General features: G+C 42.3%; 1 protein-coding gene across 1 annotated transcript; it reads right to left on the bottom strand.

The window, feature by feature from the left end:
• Window positions 1-19,814: 19,814 nt before the first annotated feature.
• LOC147417651 (uncharacterized) lies at window positions 19,815-23,274 on the bottom strand. Its single transcript, XM_086507311.1, has 4 exons — window positions 22,833-23,274; window positions 20,845-22,544; window positions 20,661-20,749; window positions 19,815-20,540 (listed from the first exon to the last, which is right to left on the bottom strand). Exons 1-4 carry the CDS (start codon window positions 23,005-23,007, stop codon window positions 20,324-20,326), a joined length of 2,181 nt encoding a protein of 726 aa, XP_086363437.1. The 5' UTR covers window positions 23,008-23,274; the 3' UTR covers window positions 19,815-20,323.
• Window positions 23,275-23,545: the final 271 nt, after the last annotated feature.

Raw genomic sequence — 23,545 nt, 5'->3', positions numbered from 1 at the left:
TTGTCGCATGAATGGTCTTCCCAGAATGATGTCATAGTTGTTCTTCTTGCCAAAGTCAACAACATCAAAAGTGTGTTCATATTCAATGCCACAAGAAGTAACAAGTACTTTTTCTAGCAGTCCTAGGGGCTTTTCCTTGTGTCCGTCTGCAAGCTGCAGGGTCATTCGTGTGGATATCAAGGCAGGTTTTTCCCATTTTTTCCAAACCTCTTTGGTTGCAATGGCCACACCAGCTCCACTGTCAAGGATTGCCATGGTTTTTACATTATTGAATTCCATGGAAGGGTGGTGTTTCCATCTTCTCCCTCGTAATACTTGCCTACCTTGTTTAATGGCATTGGCCTAGTATTTAGTTGAGGCATTTCAAGCTCTTTGATGCCTTCCTCGATTTGAGTCATTGGGGTTTTTACACCAAATTTCTCTAGACATTTACCCACATTAGCCCACATGTTTGGTCTTATTCTGAGCAACTCAGCTAACATTATTGTACAAGTGAATGGGGTAGATAGAATATCTACTAGCCCCTTTGAATCGATGGCCTTGTTGGGAGACAGTCTCTTTGATGGGACTGCAACCACATCTGACTTGGTCTCGTACTCTCCCATGTAGGACGGTAGTGTTCTTAGCGAATTGGGTTGACTATCCATAGATTGTACAGATCCTTTGTAGCCCCAACACGATTGCACGTCTAGATTCATCTGAGATTCAGTCAAATTCCTCTATTGGTGGTAGAAACACTCCTCGTTCATCACCAGTCTTGTCTACTCGTCTTCTTAGGTCATCGGCTTCATTGGCTTCTCTAACTTGTTTCCACAATTTGTCAAGACCATCTATCTCTTTACAATCCTCAGGTATAGCTTGGTGAAATCCCTCGGAAGAGTTATCCGTGGTATTCAGTACTTTCCTTGGTTCTAATGTTGGGTCTTTGAGGTTTGGTATGTGCTTATGACTAGAATCTGGCTCTTTTAGTTCCTGGTTTGGTGGGATTACTTGTGTAGGCATGACACGGATCACATCCTCAGGTTTTGCAACTGGTGGTTCTAGTAAAGCTTGGGCTGTTTGAATCATTTTCTGGCACATTTCAAACCTTTGCTTTTCTAGTTCCACATAGGGATATGTCATTCACCTGTGTTCTTGGGTTTGGTTGTTTTTGAGCCTCACATCATAGGCTTTCAAGAGGGCATCTAATGTCTCATTAACCTTCTCTACCAACACAGATCCTCCTGAACTAGCACTTCTCGGTTTCTCATCCGTGGATGGCTCTTCTAGAGGTTTAACCATCTGTGTAAGAGAAGGTGCCTCCTTTTCCTCATGTTGTTTTATCTTCTCCTCAACTTTGGTAAGCTTCTCAACTAGGGATTTTTACTCTCGTTCCCTGCGTGCTTTCATCCTAGCCTTTCTAGCCTTCCAACTATTTCGTTTGCTCTTGGTTTTCTGACTTGGTGCGTCTGTCTTTGGTCCATCATCTGTCTTTGGACTCGTGTCACTTTCCATGTTCTTTGTCTCTGGATTCTCATCAGTTTTCTTTTGGGCTTGTGCTCTCGTAACCACTTGAACTGGTACGACATTTTCATTTTCTGAGCTACTAGGTAGTTGAACAATCCCTAATACATTTTTCATGCTTTTCTTGATTTGGTTTGGGTTTTTTGGGCAATCGGGGATCAAGTGAGTGATGCCACACTCAAGACAATAGGCATTTACTTCAATGATCTCCGTATGAGGACATTGTTTGACCAAGTGGTTGTCACGACTTTTGTGACAATCTGTCTCTGGTTGAGGAGATTCTTTTAGTATTTCCTCTTGGCTATAAGTAAGATTTGACCTAGATAAGCCACTATTTTCAATGAATCGCAATGTCCTTTCGTCCATTTCATAACTTCTTTCTTTCAATTGAAACCCAGGAGGTGGAGGTTGTACTAGCCTCACCACTCCATGTGTTTCTCTCACATTTTGTTGCTCCGAAGGGTAGTACTCACTTTGGTTGCTATACCACATTGTAGCTGGTACTGGTGTTGGTTTATTTGATGCTTCCATCATTGGCATGTATCTCATGTCTATCGGCATTCTAGCACCTGGCAGCGGAGGTTTTTGTCCTAAGACAAGCTGTGGCCTTAAAACTCCTACTGGTCCTGGTGCATTCCCCGTAATGTATCTAGGTGGAATAGGTGCTTCTGGAATAGGTTGTACATACCTATCCCTAGCATTTTCCATGCTATAATAGCACTCTTCCTCCGTATGGTTCGTCCATTTTCTCTCAATTTCTCCGAATCAAACCTTACAAGAGGAATCAACCTCTTGACCAAGTCGTCGATAAGCTTTTCTTGATCAATAGGTGCCGTTGGCTTGGCAATGGACTCACTTATCTGTGAAACACTGTGCGGAGAGGATGTGTCATCTCCTTGACTCTTTAAGTCCTTTTCTTTGTATGCCTCACAGTTATCCACTAGATAAAGATCTTCTTTGATCAACTCGTTTAGCGTCATCCTCCTTATCATATGCAGATCCTTCTGAAGGCCCACATGTCTCATTCCCTAGATAAAGATCAGCATCAGTCGTGCTTGCGTAGGTAATTCCGCTCTCGGACAAAGCTTAACATATCTCTTGAGCCGTAATGATGCTTTGCGTACTGATTCATTCTCTTTCTGTTTGAATCTATGGATTTGCGAGACCGTGTTGTGAGCAATGCCTTTTGGCGAGAATTCTTCAATAAACTCCTCAAACAGCTCATCTAGGGTCTCAAAATCCCATTTTTCCTCCGAGTCGAACCATGTAGCTGCATCATCTTCTAGAGTCAATCCAAATCCCGTAAACTGTGTCGCAAAATCTGAAACTTCCTCTGCTCTAATCACTCTTCTAAAAGCCGTTACGTGATCTCTTGGATCTTTAACTCCGGAGTATTTTCTGTTTACCCATTTCTGGACTTGGGATGGTCTAACTCGTCGATTGTCTACAAGTCTAACCCGAGATTCTCCCAATACTTCTCTCGTTAGCGCTCTTGAAGGGAATCCTGGTGGCTCTCTTCTTGGAATTCCTATAGGAATTCTCGTGTTTGGTGGAGGCATTTGTGGTCCTTCATTGACCAAATATCCACCTCTTTCTAGTACAGTCTGTGGATTTGTGCTTTCTACAACTTTGTATTCTCGTCCATACTTGTCGACAACTATAGATCTCCATTGACAGTCGACTCCGTATGTGTAGACATATAAGAGCTTGTAATCCATTATCTCTTCTAGGTATGGATCTGCGCACCTATAAAGATTGACCTCATTGTCGTCAATGTATCTATATAGTCCGTCACTCTCATGACCAATCATCCAAACTCTCTCAACAAGATGGATCTTTATCAATTGCAAGTTTGGAAGATCCATTGTGGGACGATATTCCTCTATCGTCGGGATCTCCAAGCTTGTGTAAGCTGCATTTGAATCTAGGGTAGACATGATTTCTGGGCTTAAGAGCTTTTGCTTGGTTCAAGTAGACTTAGTCCATTGTGTTCAAGTGCTTTGGTTAGGGAAAAGTCGAAACTATGTCCAAAACCACAACCGTTTCGTCACAATTCTCGCAAATTGTTGCTTTTAAACACCCCTGACTTCTGGATGAATTTTGAGGCCTCAAACGATCTGTAGAGCCGCTCTCAGGCTACGTTTTGATATAAAAACTTTTCCGATCCGATACCGTTTGTGAAAGTTATGGCCAAAATAGTGAAATGCAGTTTAGAATGATCAAAATTACAGTTGGACCCTAAAACTGGCCTAGAGACATCCTATGCGTAGGATGTCTATTTGCTCAGAATTTAACAAAATTTGGTTCAGAGACTCCCCTTAAGTCCAGCAACACAATGGTATGCTCAGATTTTGGTTTGGACATAAAAATGGCCTTGAGACATCCTACGCGTAGGATGTCTTTTTGCTCAGAATGACTTGAAATTTTTACCCCAGCTTCTCCTTGATGTGCTGACCACAGTGGTGTGCTCAAAGGTTGGTTTGGAATCCTAAATCAAGCTGGAGACATCCTACGCGTAGGATGTATAACTGCTCAGATTTTGTCCAAACTTGCACTGTGGCTTCCCCTTGATGTGCTAAACTCACAGCTATTTTTACTTTTTGATTATGACACCTATAGGTTGGTCAAATGATCAAGAATCTGTTCCAGAAGCCTGATGTCTGTTCTGATGAATTCCCAAGTCAAATCAACTCCAAATTGGACCAAATTTGCCTAGGAGGCTTATCTAAGTCTATACAACACCTTGCTATGTCCACAATTTGAATTTGGCCTCTAAATCATGCCTTAGACATCCTACGCGTAGGATGTCTAACTGCTCAGAATTGCCCTAAATTTGAACCACAGACTCTCCTTAAGGTGCTGATCACAGTGGTATGCTCAAAATTAAGTTGGAGTGCAAAATCACACATATGACATCCTACGCGTAGGATGTCTTTTTGGCTTGTTGACCCCAGACTTGACCCAAAGCTTCCCCTTGATATCAGCAACCCCCTGGTATGCTTAGATTTGAGTTTGGATGTCAAAAGACCCCAAAACTAGCTATTCTTGCCTTTTTCAGTCAAAAATGCTAAAGTCTGTTCAATCTTCCTTTCAATGAGCCAAATGAGATGAAATTTATCACATGCACTCAATACAACATTTAGAACATGCCTTTGGAGTCATCCTATGGTTTGGTCTCAAAATTAGGCCTTGGACACAATTTGGGTAGGATGTCTGGCAATTCTCGTCTTTTGGCTTTGATCTGTCAAAATTTGGTCAAATTTCCACTTTTCAGGTGAAAATAGGGTAGAACCTACCTTCTAAACACACTGGTAACCTCACATTTTCCAAAAAGTGCCCTGATCACCCTGTAGACATCCTACGCGTAGGATGTCTACTGCTTATTTTTTGAGACTCAAGTGTCCCTGATGCTTCCTTATGCTCTCAGCAAGTGCAAGTATGCTTCACAAGTACAAAAACATGCAAAAATCACTCAATTTAAGCCTTTTCTAAAATTTTACGTTTTCTGACTCCGCCTTTTGGCTTTTGGTCAACAAAAATAGGGGAAAACACTCAAGTCAATATGTTACTAGGGTAAAACCTACCCTCTGAACACACTGGTCAACTCAAAATTTTAAAATTTGGTCTCCATAACCCCCTTGAGACATCCTACGCGTAGGATGTCTATGTTTACAGAATTGCAGGTTTTCTTCACAGAACCCTTGTAAATGCTCTTTTATATGCACAACATCAGTCAGTCATACAAAAATATCCACAAAAGCTTGTTTAATGCATTTTTACCCTCAAAAGCACACTTTTCTGTGATTTCAAATGCAATCAAGCACTTTAGCAAATAATTCAGTGTTGAATAGCTCTAGATCATAATCGGATCACTTATCTAAACCTACTCCTACAAATCATATGGGGTTTTGCATCTATGAGTAGAAAAACGCTTCACTGCCACACACGGACTAGTAAACGCTTTTATCACCTCACAAATCACTCAACCACCAACAACTATTCTAACCCACAGATCCTCACTAAACCTATCTAGTCGCAGACCCTCGGCAAGACACACGCTTCCTGGCTATCCACTTGATCGCGGAATATCCTCTTCCGGATCCACTTAAGAAAAACGCTTTCTTTAGCCGAAACTAAATCAAGCAACCATCACACGAGTGTTAGTAGGAAACCTACTTAGGTCCTTGTGTCCCTGGCAGCGGCGCCAATGTTGGACGGAGCGACTCACACACCCATGAAGTGCATGCAAACACTACCTAGATCAACATAATGTCAATCGAGGACACAGATGACACGATAGGCACACGGAGGAAATCTCTTTATCTTGTCAAGCTGAGACCATCCTACACATACAACACTCTCGAAGGCCAACTAAACCACAATCAAGAACCTCACTGCTCTCAACTACACCATCTAGCCACATACACACATACGGAAGGTAACTCACCTAATCATGCCAGATTCGTATGAAACTTAAGGAACACCATCCCCTCACTAGGATACACCTGTCCCTACGCTTCTACACTCAAAACCCTCACTCTAAACCCGTCTGCGAAAAACGCGTAGGATGACAGAGCCGAATTTTGAAAGTGCCCGAAATTGAAATTTATGAGTACCTATGCGTAGCTTATGTCGCCACGATTCTATAGACTACTAGTACACAGAAAACAGACATCGTTTGATACACTTACGGCCACAAATAGCTCGTAGATGCGTCGGCGTGTACGCTTCGTCTCGCGTGGAATGCTTGGCGTTGTCGTGTAGCTCTCCTCGAGCCTACAGCAATGCTGCAGTCGGATCTCCAATGTGTTGAGCGAGCCGGGCGTAGCGAGAGGATAAAGCTCACGCTCACTCTCTTTCTCTCTCACACACAGTAGACGGCAGCGTTAAAGTTTTGATTATGATAAAAGTCTCCTTTACAAAATGACCTAGATACCTTATATATTAAGGCTACCTTAGGTTTAACCAAAAATGGGGTTGAAAGGGTCAAATGGCTTTGTATTTACAATCTGGAAGTGCCATTGCACCCCGGCTTCTGAAACTAGAATAACTACTCATTACAAATGACGTTTATAGCCATAATCCGCAGCATTTCATAACTCGCAAAAGATAAGACTTTGGTACGAAACTTGAGTTATGTTGTGTTGTTGACCCAGCGGTCAACAACATACGCGCACATTTTTGGCACCGTTGTCGAGGAATGCCATACACTAAGTTTGAATGACACTCTGTGCTTCTTTTGTGGTGAAAGTTCAATTGTAGGAAAGGTAGGGAAGGAAGGTATGTGTGTTGAGGAGAAGGATTTTGTGTTGCTACTGTGTATTTCTTTGTTAATAAAGTTTTGAAAGGTTACTGTATTTTCTCTGTGTAAGGTTTTAGTATTAAGGTTGTTAGTTCTGTGTAATACAAAGTACAGTAAGTAGGAAGTAGATCTGTGAGAGCTAATGAAGTGTGTTAGTGTGTAACAGTAGGTGTATTAGTTGTAAGTAGGTAGGTAGAGTGTGTGTGCTTGCGCAAGCCGCGGCGACCTTATCCCCAAAAAAACAAAAAACAAAATCAAATAATTTTTTTAAAAAAAAATTTAAAGGTAGGACCGGGATCGGGAATATCTCCTTGATCCAAGCCCAAGCTCACGCTCAGGCTCAGGCCTCAGTCGCCCTTTAAAGTTACGTATTTTAGCTTCACACATAGCTAAAAATCGACTTTTTTTAGGACGAACGGAGCTTCAGGTGACCGAGCTTTGTGCTGTAAAGTACACCGCGATCCTTTGAGTGATATGCTCGTTTCAACCTATCACACACTTTAATTAAAAAAAGTGATCATTAAAAAACATTAAAAAACGAGTAAAAACGGACGCCTAAAAAAGTAAGCGGTTAACCTTCGAGGTTATTCGCGGACGCTTGTAGGGTACCAAAGGCACATGCATCTGCGCTCTGTTCGTGTGCTAGAGACGGAGCAACTAGAGAGAATTTTGACTTATGCGAGTTATCAATATCCACCTACCTTAGATTCCGAGCCCTTGGCGGGGACCCAAGGTAGTACAAACCAAGACCCGAACGTAGCGGCTAGTGACTCTTCCTCTGACTACGACGTCATGGAGGGTTTCCCAATGCCTAATCCCGATAGCTCAAGACAAGATATGCATGCCATGGGCCCGCGGTCCGGGCCGAGCGTGCTTAGCCGCTTGAAGGAAACCTTTAGTAGAGCCACTCGCTCCGAACATGGAGCTAATGATGTAAATGAGGGGGGTGGGGAAGTAAATTCTCCATTCATGACCAACATAGAGCCTATGCCCTTAGAGAATGTTCACGTGAATACTTCATTCACTGCACCTCCTGACTCTTCAGAGCTATTCCCCTCCGAGGTCATATTACCCGATGGTAGAAGCCTTGCCGAAGTGCAAGAGGTTGAGCGATATATTCTTGCATCAAGGGAAAAGGAAATTGAGAGCTTACGCAAGGCGGAGCAACAAAGAGAGTTAAAATCAAAATCTCCTATGTCAATATCCTTGTTAAGAGAGCAATCGAGTGCCCCTGACTTAGCAACCGCTAAGGGCCAACCCATAGAGAGAAACATAGCATCCAGCTCAAAGGACACCCCTAGCACCTCAATCCTAGATGGAGCGTTCTTAAATGAGAACTGGGAGTATGAACTACAAGAAAAAACTCTAACCAACTTATACACAGGTCACACCTATCACGTGGGTTGGTTAGATGTCCTACAATCCACAATGGGTGCTACTAGTGTGGAGGATCAACAACAAAGAGTTTGTGAGGTCATACATAGGGTCATTGAGTGAAAGAGGCAGAACAAGGGGATCAACATGCCTTCAACGGGTCTCATGAGATTCTTGGATACAGGGAAGGCTAAACAACCGGCCTTATCGCAAATGGAGACTTCCTCGGTAAGTCTGATGGATCCTCCATATGTTGTTTCGCCAGGGGTCTCAGTACAATTTGATCCCAGAAGTGATAGCTTCACCTCTCCAAGTCTAGCTCATCTTTCCCTGGATGACACCACAGCTACCATGCCTACCCCAATGATGGGCATGCCGAGAAACACGCCATGGACCTCATTTGTTAGTAAAGCACCACTACATGGTAGCTCAATGCATGCGACAATACCTACAAGTGTGTACCAATCGTATGCACCTATGGGTCATCGTACTCATGTAGTCCCTACTCCTCCCATTGTTTCAACTACCTATGCTCCACAACCACAACACCCAAGATCTTATTTCCATGGGACTATACCTGCTAGCATTAGCATGTCACATCCGACGTCTGCTATGCCTAGGGCCACACATATGAACTATGGACCACCACATGGCACAACATCGTATCCAACGTGGAACCCAAGGGCTTCCTATGCGCCAAGCCCAATGTCAATACCTACTCCACATGTAGTCTCTGGAGCACCTCCACCCACGGTGCCTGCTCACTTAGGTGACTTGGCAACATTTGCTCAAGCTATTGGTCAATCTATTGTTGAGAATATGTGTAACACGCCTGATAGAGAGCCTAGAAGTAAGGCAGTACAAATAGCCAAGCTCACACAAAAATTTAGTGGAGACGGGGATATGAGAAAGCATATCGAAGTGTTTGAACAAATATGCGATTCTCTAGGAGAACACAATGACTTGCATAAGAGTAATGCTTTAAGCCTAACCTTTAGTGGAAAGGTGGGGGATTGGTATAGAACCCTAAGGGTGGAAGAAAAAACGATTTACCCTACTCTTAGGAGATTGTTCTTGAAAGAATACATACGAGAGGAAGTGCTTTGGGGTGTAGCCTCTCAACTCCAGAAAGCCCAACGAGAGGAAGGAGAGTCGGTGAGAGACTTTATTAGTCGCTTGAAGCATTTGAATTCTCATTGTAATCCAAATGAGCGCTTCAATAATAATCAATTGCTTGATAGATTCATTAGGGGGTTACGACATGAGGATATCTACAATGGCCTAGTCATTAGAGGTATCACCTCTTGCCACCAATGCGATCCAATTGGAGGATAATTTAATGATTCAAGGAGAAAGAGTGTCTGTTGAGCCTAAATCTATTAACTCGCAAGCATCAGGGCATCAGCCAATGACCCTAAAGCCTATTGCTAAGGAACCAAAGATATTTGATATGACTTTAGCAGGTCTCAACAAGGCTATTCAAGAGAGTCTTAGAGACAATCGTGCTCCGCAAAACAATCATATGTATTTAAGAAGGGAGCAACAATGGTGCTCATTATGCTATGGACCGCATAGTAGCAGTGAATGCCCTACTTTTAGAGTAAAATTCAATGGGAATTGCAATGCATGTGGGAGGTATGGTCATCAAGCTAAGGATTGCATAGTATTTAAGCACGCAATGGCCAATAGACCGACCTTAGCATGGACAGACACACCTTGAGTGCCTGCATTGATGCCGGCCCCACCACTTGAACAAACTGCACAACACATGGTCCCTAGGGCCCAGAATGTTGTTCAAACAACACCCTTACCACCTCCAGTGCTAGGATCACAACCACCACATCCAAGAATCATTTCTGTGAATCAAGTGGGTTGTGAGTCATCTATTGCTTGTTTGGAAGGCTGTGAGGAAGATATAAATCCTAATATTGCCTATGGAATGGACGTGCTTGAAGAAAGTCCACAATACTACATGGAGGACTATTGGGGACAAGTCAAACATGTATATCAAGTGGCTGCTCTTGCTGCAAGAGGCCAAAATATCAATTACACTGCTAAGAGACCACTTCTTCAATGCTATGAGTGTGGAGGCCCACATCGTGTAGCCAAGTGTCTTAGGCTACAAAAGAACGCCACACTAATGCAAACCAATCAAGCGAGCACGTCTACAATGCCGATACTCATGTGTAATCGATGTGGCATAAATCATTGATTTCCCAATGTCCAAATAATCCAAATGCACCGAAGATCACGCCATTAAACTTGATTGAGGTTATCGAGGAGCCATCACAAAGTACACATGTGGTACCAGTAAACGTACTCACACGATCGATGCTCCAAAAATAAAATTATATTCTTGAGGAAAGAGACACGGCATCCATTGCCCAATCTCAGAAAAAGAAGAAAACACGAAGGAAGAGATAGCAAAAAACCGCGAAGACAGACCCCAGTTCAAAGACCAACATAGGGACGACCCCGTATATATGAATGACGCTGAAGAGGATTCTGATTCAGGTGAAACCATGGAGATCAAAACGACCACTAAGATAGAAACCAACAAGGAAGATCTTCATGAACCACAATGGCCAGGATCCAAGAAGAAGATAGGAACTTATCCAAACCCTATAGAGGAGATTGAGCGAGTCAAGCAATTAAGGATTTTATTAGAAGATACCCAAAGGGATCTAGAACCAGCACCTAGGTAGATCCAGATTACAGACACTGTGTTCCCTACGCAACAACAACCTCACCAAGTCCATAGACCCTTAGCCATACCTAGTGTCATCCAAGAAGAAAGTGACTTAAAGTCATGGGAAAGTGGGCGTACTCACTTCTTGATGGAAAGAATGTTTACAGAGGGACTACCTGATCCTATGAAAGAAATGGAGATCCCATCTTCCCCACTTCAAGGGACTGAAGTCCAAAAGATGTCGTTAAACATTGCCAAATTGATGGATTTCATGTCTTCAGAAGTTAGAACCACCATCATGTCCAAACTATTTAAAGACCCTGAGCTAGTCTCAGCTCTTCGAGCCTTCCTCAATGGAGAACTAAAGTTTGGGCTACCACAATTTGCACAGATGGATGGAGCGGGGGAGATGCCAATAGAGGAGGAACACTTAGATCCACAACCCAACCTAGATGAGAACCTTGTTATAGAAACACCTATTAACAAGTTGGGACAATACTTTGAGGGTGATGAATCCAATGCGACCATACCAATCACTACTAAGGGATTAACTATGAAGGGAATCCTTGATGGTGGCGCTGGGGTTAGCATTGTGACTAAAAATTGCTGGGAAACTATGGGAAGACCTCACTTGCGACCACAACCATAGCAGTGAAGATGGCCAATGGATCTATTGTTAAACCTATTAGGATGCTAGAAGATCTCAAGATCAAGGTCTTTGGACATAAAATAAGAGTACATTCATTGTTATGGATTTCTCCAAACACACTATGGCACCGGAGATGATCTTAGGACGTCCTTTCATGAGGGAAGCAAAAATGGTGCATGACTGGTCTAAAAACCATGTCTACTTGCAGTTCCAAGATTCCGTCATTCGAGTGGATCTTGTGACTCGTTGAGCACATCCTCTAGGAAACAGGTTTATAATTGATCATAGATCTGACACCATAGTTCACTTGGCCCCATTGCAGTATTGTTACACGTGCAAAACTAACACTAATGTTGGGGAGGATTCTCCTTATATGGATGTACTACCTGCGATGACTGAGTCGTACAATGTGGATTGGGTCCACCTAGCAGCAACCATAGACACTGGGGTAACAGGGGGATGATCTGGGTAACACTTGAGGGGCATGAAATGCCCGTACCCTTAAATATGCTACAAGAAATGCATATAGCTTCTGACAAGACTCATCCTAATGTAACGAAGAAAACATACAAGTGGGTCCCTAAAGCTTCTTTAGTGACCATGGCTAGTACTAAAAAATAGAAGCCTTGTAAGAAACGTATCACTCGCTCCAAGAAAAGTAAGAAAATGTGGCGTTGGATTCCTAAACAACTATTGAAAGCCCAAGGCTACTATCAAGGAAATGATCAAATCTGGGTGCCAAAACGTAGATTGTGTTCTTACCTATCACCTGACCCTTGTGAGCCCAATCCCGTAGCTCCAAAACGAATCAACAATCGTGGAAAGAAAAAAATCACAGAATGCTACACACCCGCTCCAGAGCTAGTTTGGGTACCGAAGAAAGAACGATTTGTTCCGCCTAGCTCAAGAAGGGGGGAGTCCCATGAAGCTTCTAGCTCCTCATGTAATGCATCCATAGAGGTAAAAGCTTCGCCACAGTCTCCACCTACAATAGTGGACCTCCATGAAGCTACAAAGCAATCCACAGCTCCCAGTGTCCAAGAATCACCTGATGAACCACTTCAAGTTCGATCCTGGGAGAGTACCTTACCACCCTTTCAACTCGACGAGGCACCTAAGGTAATAGAAAACTACTGGCAAAAATCCTCACCTATTACCAACTGGAACAATTGGTTTCAAAGGGTGACGAGCACATGTCAAACGGTATGATCTACCCAAGGAAGGGGGGAGTGTTTGCTGACATTCATCATTCACTCACTCCCCTCTCAACCTTCCTCCCTGACCTCTCAATCTCCCAATCTTAGGGAATGTACATATAAAGCCTTATACTCACAAAAAACAAAAAAAATAAAGAGCAAGAGCAATTAGCAAACGAGTATGCATAATAAAAGTCAAAACATTGACTCAGACCTACACATTCACATCCGGTACAGTGAAACAGAAACCTATGTCATAAAACACCTTTGATCCTCATCACTCGAGTGATGGAGGGTAGGTAAGATTAGTACGATAGGAGTGTTTTTGTTTTAGAGTTTAGTGATTAACAAAATACATTTTCCCACTGATGTGCCTCCTAGAGGTATTCTTTGTGTTTCCTCGTGTGTACAGGAACGTGTTGCTGTGGTTAGGATTTGGACCTTCATGGAATTTTTCTCTCATCCACTTTTCAAATCAAGCGCGATCATCAACACAAACAGGTGTTTCTTGTCCATTAGCATTGTCCCTTATCTTTATGCATCCATGTTTGTCTGCTTTAATTGTAATTGGTAGCATAATATTCAGCGCATTTTCTTAGTATCAAACATTAAATTCAACGTAATTTTTTGTCATAATCACTTGTCTAGGTTTAAAAATCAAGCAGTCCGACTACGCTAGTTTGACCAAGCTAGGTGTTAGAGATCTTCTCTTAATACCATGGGGAATGCCTTCCTAATAATCAATGGTTACTTAGGTTCTTAATCCAATTTAGACAGCATTGTGTGAAATGTACTAGGTCTTTCTAGTGGGCTAGTCCCTAATGACCTTTAGCTTAAGTATTATAAAGGCAGTTTACTAGTGTGATGAGCTTGGGGAGGGTAACAGTGTTATATGACCCCCCAAAGTTACAATTAAAATGCTGAAAACAAACAAAAAATAAAATTAAAAAAATCAAAGTGCCACAATGTAAAATCTTAAGCTGGAAGAGAAATCTCAACTTGAATTGGTACTTCACTCACATGTATCGCCTATGGTACTAGAGCCCTAGAGGTTCCCAGTGTGGACGCTTTTCCTTGAAAAGCAAAAAACCCAAGGCATACAAAATAAGCACGCACATCAAAATTGAATCACTGTGAAAAGACTTTGGGGGGTCAAAGAAAAGGTAATCAGTCAGGCGATGATTTCATGAGAAATTCCTTTTATCATAGCTTAACTACAAGGTCTTCTAGGTATAGCCTCTAGTCAGCCCTCGGACATGAAATACTTGGCTCTCACGATTAAACAACTTAATTAACCAGAGAAAATTAAAAAGCTTGCCCATGGTAGTAATAGTGGATCTTTAGGGCTTTTCGACCGTTAAATTAGTGACCCCAGAGTTGTTTAATTTTTTACCTTTACAACTGTTTATGCATTTGATTATATTGCAATTTAATGTTTATCGCTGACAAATGGTTTAGAATTATGCTACCAATCAATTTGTCTGCTTAAAACTGCATATGCTTTTTAATTGTTTATGAGAAATCAATCACTGTGCCAATGTTGTTTGATTTTGCAGTGACTAAAGAAGGCTAAGGACATTCATCTCAAATGCTCTTCCACCTTAATAAACAAGCTTCAACTCAATAGATTTCGAGGACGGAATCTACCTCAGGAAGGGGGGCATGTTAACCCTCACGGCTCACGGACGCCCTATCACTACGACAGACATTGTATTATTTACTTGGTAGAGTCAGGTATCGGGCTTGTCGATCAAATAGGAAAAGGGTAAGAGTGATCGTCGATGAGAGGCGCACTCTAACTGGAACATTCAAGGGATTAGTTGGCTAAGCATGGGCGCCCAAGTGTGAATGGGGCGAGCTCATATAAAAGTCAACTAAACCTAAAATTCACTCATTCTCTCATTTGTGCAATTGAAGAGTGCTCTTGTTCCATCTCCATCTTCTTCTTCTTCATCTCCTTGTGTGTGTGTATGCGTGAGAGAGAGAGAGAGAGAGAGAGAGAGAGAGTGTGTGATTGAGCATTGCGACGGCATGACGGCGGCGAGGCAGTTGAGCGCGGCGTAGCAGCATCTCCCTCTTCTTCGCGACGAGGAATCCTCCACACAGCAAGCGTAGAGCGGTGAGTGACACACCATTGCCATCTTTGAGCTTACTATTTTAGGCTTGTTGTGTGCTTGGAGCCATTTGTGGCTCGCACACAGTGTATCGGCAAGTTCCTTGCATTAACACATGTGATAGACGCGCACAGTTGCGTTTGTGACACCAAAGCATATGCCAAACAGCCAAAAACATGCATGTGCTCAATAGAAGGCTTTCTATCATGCCATGCTTCATATGGATTCATAGACTAAAATGATTTCATAGGACACTTGTTAAGTACATAAGTGGCATGCATAATAGCCTCAAGCCAAAACGAATGTGGTAAAGCTTGACTTTTGACCATACACCGTGCCATTTTCGTAAGAGACCTATTTTTCCTCTCAGCAACACCATTTTGTTGAGTTGTGTACGGCATTGTACTTTAATGTTATATCCCACGACTCGCCAGAAATGTATTAAATTCGTGAGACAGAGGGTTCCCATAGTACATTTCGAAACATTTTCAGCCATAGCGAGAAATTGTTTGAAGCACATAAATACTTTGGACTTCGCTTTAAGCGGATACACATATGCATGCCTAGAGTAATCATCAATTAGTCACAAAGTAAAGGTAATTGACCAAGGATGGGGTTTGCAACCTACATGTGGTCTTAACTGAACCATCCTTTGGAAACTTCAATCGCTGCATCTTATCCAAAATGCAGCCTTCACAAACATGTTTGACAGGTGCTTCAAAAGGCGGCAAAGAAGCAACTATATCAGATTTTTGCAAACGAAGCAAACTGTCCAAATTCAGATGTCCAAAACGTGCATGCCAAAGTTTTCCATTTGTAACAGCCTTTGAATTCACTGCAGCATTTGCAAAATTCTACCCACACTTGTCATATAAAGTGAGCTTATACAGCACACAACATAAAATGCCAGATGCAACAATTTCATCACCAAAACTGAGATCGTGTATTGTATATCTCTCATCCACAAACTTGACTACAAGACCAAGTCTAGAAAGTGCAGATATAGACAAAAGTTCTTCTTGATCTCAGGTACATACAATGCATCAACAAGTATGAAAGAACTATCATTTGCAGTAGTAAGCACAATCTTTCTAACTCCCTTGATCAGATAAGAGGCATTGTTGGCACAAGTGATTGAATTCCTATGAGGGACATCCTCGAGAGAGGTAAACAAGTCACAATAAGAGGTAATGTGCTTTGTAGCACCACTGTCAAAGTACCACACATGAGCATCTGCAGCAACTGACACATGTATCATGGACATAAGAATCATAAATACACTCTGCAGTAAAAGCCCATTCTGCATCAACATCAGCATCACAGTCTCCTTTCATTTGTAGTGGAACCAGCATTTGTAGTGGAACCAGCCTCTTTCTTCTTAGCCTCTTTGGCCTTCAACTTAGGACACTGCTTGATCAAGTGATCATTATCATTAGCTTTACAATGATGGCAACACATCTTCTTTTTGTCCTTTTCACCAAAATTCCCAAACGAATCTTTTCCAGTAGAAGCATTAGGAAAAGGTGATTTACCACTCGTAGAAGAACCATGAGAAGTGGCTATATTTGTTGTTACCACCTTTTCTTTAAGCAGTAATAAAGGCATGTTCAACTGCACGCTGTCTAGTCCTGTTTTTTTTGAAAAGTGACTCTTGCAAAAGCATGTGCAATGCATCAAACTTGACAACTTCAGGATTTCCTTGGGTCGTAAGTCTCCAAGTACTAGCAAAAGTCTGCTAAGAATATGGCAAAGCATCAAGAACAGCCTGCACAAAGCAACTATCAGAAATGACTGCTTATAAAAATAAGTTGCTCATTGATATCCTTGATACCAGCAAGGAGTGTCCATTACATCTTTCTCATGCATGATCTTCGACTCCAGCTCTTTACGCAGCAATGCAATTTTTGCCTCATTGCGACTTGCATAAAGACCAGCCAGAATATCCCAAGCGTGTTTTGCACATTTCGTTGAACGAATGTGAGGAGAAATAGTGTGCTTCACAGAAAACACAATCAATGCATGAGCCTGTGCATTTTTTACATCCCAACAACTTGCTCAGCCGTAAGTAAAATAGCTCTGGCAGCAACAATCCTGCCACCAAAACCCGCAACATCGCCTCAGAACTAGGACGTACATCAATGCCCTTCACAATATTCCAAACACCCTTTGACACATGGACATGTTGCATCATATAAGCCCACGTAGGGTAATTGTTCCCATCAATCTATCCTCAGCAGCAAACATCTTGATCACATCTGTGGTGTTGTCAGCCATGGCAAATACTGCACCTAATGTGAAAACTGCCCAAAAAAAAAGGAGAAACGAAGCGGGAACAATACACGTGCTATATAGCACAAGCCGTAGTAGACTGTAAGGGGATTGTAATGCAAAAAACGGCACCGATAGAAATTCTATAAAAATGACAAAATAGCTTGTGCAGTCCTGTCTCTAGTGGGAACGGATGCCGAAATGAGCCCGAATTAAAAATCCAAGCATATCTGCAGACGCGCGCCAAATTCTTTATCGACGTGCGGACGCTTGCCAAAGCTCACAAAATCAGAGAAAGTGAGCAAACATGTGCTGGAGCTGCTAGCGACTAAGTCCGGGAGGACGCAACCTGCTCTAATACCAATTGTTGGAATTAGGGTTGCACAAAAATACACATAGCTTAGAGAAGACGAAGGAAGCTCAAGGCACACAACAGAGAGTGTATTACTTAGTGTGCAATGGAAAGATAATATATCCCTAGAGTGATGGGCGTATATACAATGCACGGAGAAAAAAACCTCATAGTGAGGGAAAAAATACCCCAACGGTCCTAAGTATGTTAACACACATCACTACCACATGTATATGGTAACATTGCAAGTGGAGTTTAAAAATAAAAATACAAGCTCTTCAAATTTTCCCAAGAACCCAAGAAGAGAGAGCTCTTGTCAAAGTCTCCTAGTGAGACCTCCAAAAGAGGAATCTCTTTGGATAATGAAGAGGAGATGCCAAAAGAACCCCCAAGGAAAATTATTTAAGAAGAAGAAATGTGTCCAGAAGTTTCAAAAGAGAGGTATGAAAATGATACCCCTATTACCTCTGAAAGTGATGCAGCCCCAAGAAGGCAGCAGACACGACGGACCTAACCCTCCCAAAAAGAAGAGGAAGTCATTAGGCAATCCCTCCCATGTGAATACTAAGAAGGAAGAAATCAATTCAAGTAGGAGGAAGCAGAGAAAGTGATCAACATCCTCCAAGTCGCCTTTTTCTTCCTCCTCCTCTTCCTCTTCGTCGTCATCCTCTTTCAAGAAGGAGAGCAATGACTTACCACCTAAGAGAGAAAAGAGAAGAGGTAAACGGAGGAGTTATATGGCATGGAAAAGGTCATGCAAGCTTAAAATGTTCAAGAAAAGAGAAATGAACATCACTTTCCTTACATATGAACCTTTGGAGCAACTGATAGTGTTGGCTTTTATCCAACAATTTGATGCGCCTTTGGAGATAAAGATTTCTCGAATACTTTAAAGCTTCAAAATGTTTTCATGCATTTCCAAAAGTCGGCCCATCAATGGGGGCCAAGCCTTCGTGCCAAGGTGAAGCTCCAAAGACATGGAAAGGTTTGAGGATTGCTATTATGAAGCAATTCCTCACAAGCGCTGCCAAAGATAAATCCTCATAGAATGAAGAAGCTAGTAGATGGAACCTTATGAGTCTATTCAAAAGTATGTAAATAAGTTTTGGCAGTTGCATCTCAAAGCCATTGTTTACAAGAAGATAGACTTTACGTAACAAAAGCAACAACTTTGTGTTGGCCTATCTTAGAAGATGAGTATGTTAACTCACACAGACCTAAAAGTATCTCTATACTAATTGCTCAAGGAGTAAGCATATACGTAGTATTTCTTTTGCTTAAAATTCTTTCACCCTCATCTATCTCTTACCCTAAAGTTCTTTCTTCCCATTGGAATGTTTAGGGCTTGTGAAGGAGGGTTACACCATGGAATCATGAAGTCACTATCTTCTTGGTTCGAGAAAAACTCCGCAAGAAAGTTGTGTTATAAGCAAAGCTCTCTTTGAAAGAGAATTATAATACAAAGACCATTTGGAGGGGAGATTGGCTCCATGCACATCCAATCCTCATCAAATTGTCCAGTTCATTGTGGTATTCTCTTTGAATTACGTGCATGGTTTAATGTTCTAATGTGTGAATGTGCAATGAAATCAATCCAACACAACCTCCCCCCCTCACCCAAGGGGGCCACGCCTCTTTTCCTAGGGATCTCCATCATGATACAGACATAGAAATGTAGGATTCCTAGCACCACTCTTGTTCGTGCTAAAAGTAGTTCTTCAAAACCTATGTACAAATCCTTTACCCAAATCCATAAAGCTCAAATAGGATTCTCATCCTAAACTTCAAGCTTAGTGTGTGACCAAGCAAACTTAGTCCATCAACCAAACTGCCATCCAATACCCTTACCCATATCCCAACCCATTACAACATGTACAATGACCTGAACTTCACAACATCCCAAAATTTCTCTAGACTAAATTGTTTTATCGGTGACTTTGAAGGTGAACCTTACTCCATGAACCTAGCTCAAACCTCAACCCTGCCCCTTCACATACACCAAAGATTCAAGCTTTCACTTTACCTGGACATTGCCATTTCACATTGTCTTTAAGAACAAGCCCAACCTTCCTAACTCAAGTTTACTATCTTAAAACTTCTTTACTGAAACTTCCCTTTTCCATAACATTACAATGTTTCCATTAAAAGTTTGTACAACTTGAGACTATCCCACAGATAACCATGGTCAGATGCTACAAGGGTTGAATGTATAGGTTACACTACGTACTTCCCGTAAGGGCTCCATTATATTTCCATCCTCAGCAGATTAGGAATGTCACAAATTTCTACCAACACAATTTGAGACTATCCCACAGATAACCATGGTCAGATGCTACAAGGGTTGAATGTATAGGTTACACTACATACTTCCCATAAGGGCTCCACTATATTTCCATCCTCAGCAGATTAGGAATGTCACAAATTTATACCAACACAATAAATCATTTACGATGTGAGATGCCAAGCAAGCTTCATGTTCAAAAAACGCCCAAAACAATCACTACAATTATTTGCCGTTTGAAAAGCTCTGCAATAATATACATCTCTACAATAGTATACACTTTGGACCAACTAGAAACCTAAATCCACCAAACTCCTCTGCAGTTGAGTATCAAGTAATAGAACAAGTCCTCATCGGCAGTCCAGCAATGATGCGTTGATGGCTGAGTCTCTTGGTCTATTGCTGGAGTGCTGACACTACAGCATACACGCACAACCTCACATGTATTGGAAACCTGTATGGATCAAAGGTGATCATAAGAACGCATCTGTAACATAGCGCACCCTTTCAAACACAATTCACTGCAAAGCCCCTAAATCCCTTTGACAAAGAAAGATCCAAGGATATTGATCTCAAAACTTTCCATCTTTGAAATTTATATGGAGAGCACCAACACCACAAGAATGCAGCTTAAGAGTGGAACCGCCTGCAATGCTGTTCTGCACGACAACAGCATTGCCTCCTTTTGTTTGGCCGGCTTAAAAGCAGACAAACACAGCATCAAAACCTGTATCCCAACAACAGTAAATAATGAGAAAAACAATAATGCCAGAGCAACCAGTTCCTTGTCCTGCATCCTCTTCAGCTGATACCTGCCATGCCATCAAAATTGACATTATTATAACTTGTTAAAAGAATTTCTTCTGCCCAACCCAAAACTTTCCACTACAAGGCGTAAGAGAATCATTCGATCAAGTTGTTGATCTTATCACCTCAAGAACTCAAAGTTTGTGTTCCAAGACTTCACTTGGTCCAATATATCCTCCTCCAAGCTACGCCTTTCCCTCTTCCATTCTCCCTCCTGCAAAGGTAATAGATGAAAACAGCATTGGCACCCAAAATAAGTAAAATACTGGCTTCATTCTGTGCGGGCAAAATGCAATATTTAGAAAATACCATGAAGTGCAACAATGCATTCAAGTTGGCTATCTCGGTCGCCACACTCTCCATCTTCCTCACCATGACTGCCGCTTCATTGCTATGTGTTCCAAGAACCTCCCTATACCTTGCCTCCATCTCCTCTAGAGATCGAGACAGTGAAGGCTGCTTCTGCTCGAGAGTTCTAACTTTCTGCATCAAAAGTTTCATGACTGCATCAAGTGCTGGCCGACCAGTTTGGTGATAAACAGGCTGAGATTTCTTCATCTTCTTTCCATTCCCTTCCAAAAGATCTCCAGGCTTCTCAGTCAAGGTATCCTCAAGATTTCGGGTCAGCATAGAGTCAAGGTCTTCTTCTGGGTTCACGTCCTTATCGATCGTTTGGCCCTGCGGGGTTGCAGGCAATACAGCCCTCTCAGAAACACTTGAATTTTCATGCGTAGAGGAGGAAATGTGAGATCCCAACACGCCTGATTCTTCAGCAATCCAATCCTCAAGAAACCACTCGATAGCATCCACTCCATAAACTTCCACTGCACTCAATGTACAATAAAAATCGGACCCATAGTGACTAAGCATCTGGAGCTTCAAATACCTCACCCACTGAGGCTCTTTCAAACTGAAAGTCTTGGAGACCCTTGTGTTCTCTGCTTCAAACTTCCCCAACAATTGCCATTCCCCCGTTGGATACGACAAGCTGCCCCAAAGAGCAAACTCCCTAACATTTGACGAGTAAAACTCATGGTTTGCAATAGCAATTTCAACTACAAGCATCTCCTCAGAAAGCTCCATTTCCACATACTTGGCTTCTACATTGCAGGGAGTCCGAAAGTACTTATCCTCGTCTTTGTTTAGAATGTTGGAAGCCCCTTTTGCTTCTTTGTTGTTGGCCAAAATCTTTGCCCCTTTAGAATCTGAGGCATAATTGTAAGGTCCATCTCCAGGATCTTGTCTCAAATGGACTCTACTCAAATTCATCAAAGAGGGGTGAGTCTTGTTTATTATGTCCGACATAATCAGAGCCGATGAATTTTCCTTTACATCTGTATCGTTCCCAGGAAGAGATGAATCTGTTTGATTATCTAGAGATACAATGCTCTGATACTCTTCATCCTTTCTGGAATCATCATCCACTCCATACTCGGCCACCTTTTCTTCATCAGTTTGTCTATGATCATCTTCATCAGTTTTTCTATGATCATCAATATTTGCACGGGTGCTATGTCCCTCAGGAAGGTTGAAAGGAAAGGGCTGCAGATCTCCGTCATCATTGACAGGTCCACCGTCTTCAGACTGAGGTAGCCAAGAATTATCAAAAGTATCCTGTGCACCATCGTTTCCAGTATCATCGGCAGGTGACAATGATGCTTGCCCCTCTTTGCAAGCAATATAAGATACAGATCTCAAATCCCTAGACAAATCATTAGAGTCGGAGCTCTTCTTTTTGTCATCATGGGGGCTATGACAATATGCAGAAAAACTGGTGGAAATAAGCAAGTCCTTGAATAACAAAGGTTTACATTTACGATCGTGCACTGAGACTGGACCTGTGCGCCTTTCTTTTGGAGATCTCCAAACTCTAGATGCATTGCTTTCATTCATCGGAGGCACCACACTTTGTGTGTCAAGAGTAACAGCATTTGACACTGCATTGTGCTTTTCATTATTTATATCTGCATGGACTCCACTAAGCCATGGAATAGACCAAGTATGGCTACCTGCAGTAATAGCACAAATGTCTTAAAACTTCTTGATTCAAAACTACGATTTCTTTGTTTGTTATGGTTGTTCGCTTGTTTCTCTTCCCATAGCTTTCCTTCTGCAGACAATGCTGTGAACTTTGCGGCATGCTGATCATTTGGGCAGCATGGCCAAGGGCGGAGAAAAAATACAACCGTAATTCCTCTTCCCGGAAATTCATGGCGAAGGGACGATTGACAGACATGGTCGGCTGTTGCAAGAAAAAGCCATAGCTTGACACGAAACAACAAGAATGAAGACATCACCTGCGTAGTGAGAGAGGGCGGGGTTGAGAGCGAAGAAAGCGATCCATCCGAAGAGAAGCAAGTAGAACAAAGGCATGCAATAGAGGGAAAATGAAGAATCGCAGGCCCCAGAAGCTTGCTCGTTGCTGGAAATGGGCTGCTTCTGCTGCTGCTTGCGACGAAGGCGCCTCCGCATCACAGCAAGCAATCTCAGCTCTCGCCCCTCCTGCAAGTTCCACGGCAATGTGCCGGCAGTGGGTGCTTTCAAAACGCTCTCACAAACTTTGGGTTTTCAAACTTCTCCAAACACGTTGCACACACATACGACACGACATGTGGATTTGAGGAGCCTCGATCTTTTGAATTTCGTTGTCCATGTCGTCATAGGTTTGCCACTAGAGGGTATGTATAATGTGACCCGCGCGTTGCTGCTGTTAAGAAGAAGGTACACCTCAATCATGGCGACCTTGCTCTCTTTCATTCCACAATGATATGTAAATGCATGTGATTCTCTTTTAAGCTTTTGAAGCCCTCTGACACATGCATTGTGCATCTTTCTTAGTGTCCTCATGTTGAGTTGAAGACTCATTGGATAGATCTTAAGGGTCTCTTGGCATACTCCTCGATGTCATACATTCCCTTTAGGCTTCATGTGTGTGTGTCCCTTTAGGCTTCATGTGTGTGTGTGTGTGTGTGTTGGGTGTTTGGGGGGGGGGGGGGGGGGAGAGAGAGAG

The sequence above is a fragment of the Adiantum capillus-veneris genome, chromosome 30 (assembly GCF_014529385.1).
Source record: "Adiantum capillus-veneris isolate H3 chromosome 30, ASM1452938v2, whole genome shotgun sequence".
Taxonomy (NCBI): domain Eukaryota; kingdom Viridiplantae; phylum Streptophyta; class Polypodiopsida; order Polypodiales; family Pteridaceae; genus Adiantum; species Adiantum capillus-veneris.
Note: the sequence above shows the minus strand (reverse complement) of the source record. Positions and strands in the feature narration are given on the sequence as shown.

Excerpts from the sequence above, each read along its gene's own strand:
- LOC147417651 (XM_086507311.1), bottom strand. The coding sequence starts at position 23,007 with ATGCGGAGGCGCCTTCGTCGCAAGCAGCAGCAGAAGCAGCCCATTTCC. Across the intron at positions 20,750-20,844 it reads ATGCATTGTTGCACTTCATG|GAGGGAGAATGGAAGAGGGA; the intron begins GTATTTTCTAAA and ends TTACCTTTGCAG. Across the intron at positions 20,541-20,660 it reads ACAAACTTTGAGTTCTTGAG|GTATCAGCTGAAGAGGATGC; the intron begins GTGATAAGATCA and ends ATGGCATGGCAG.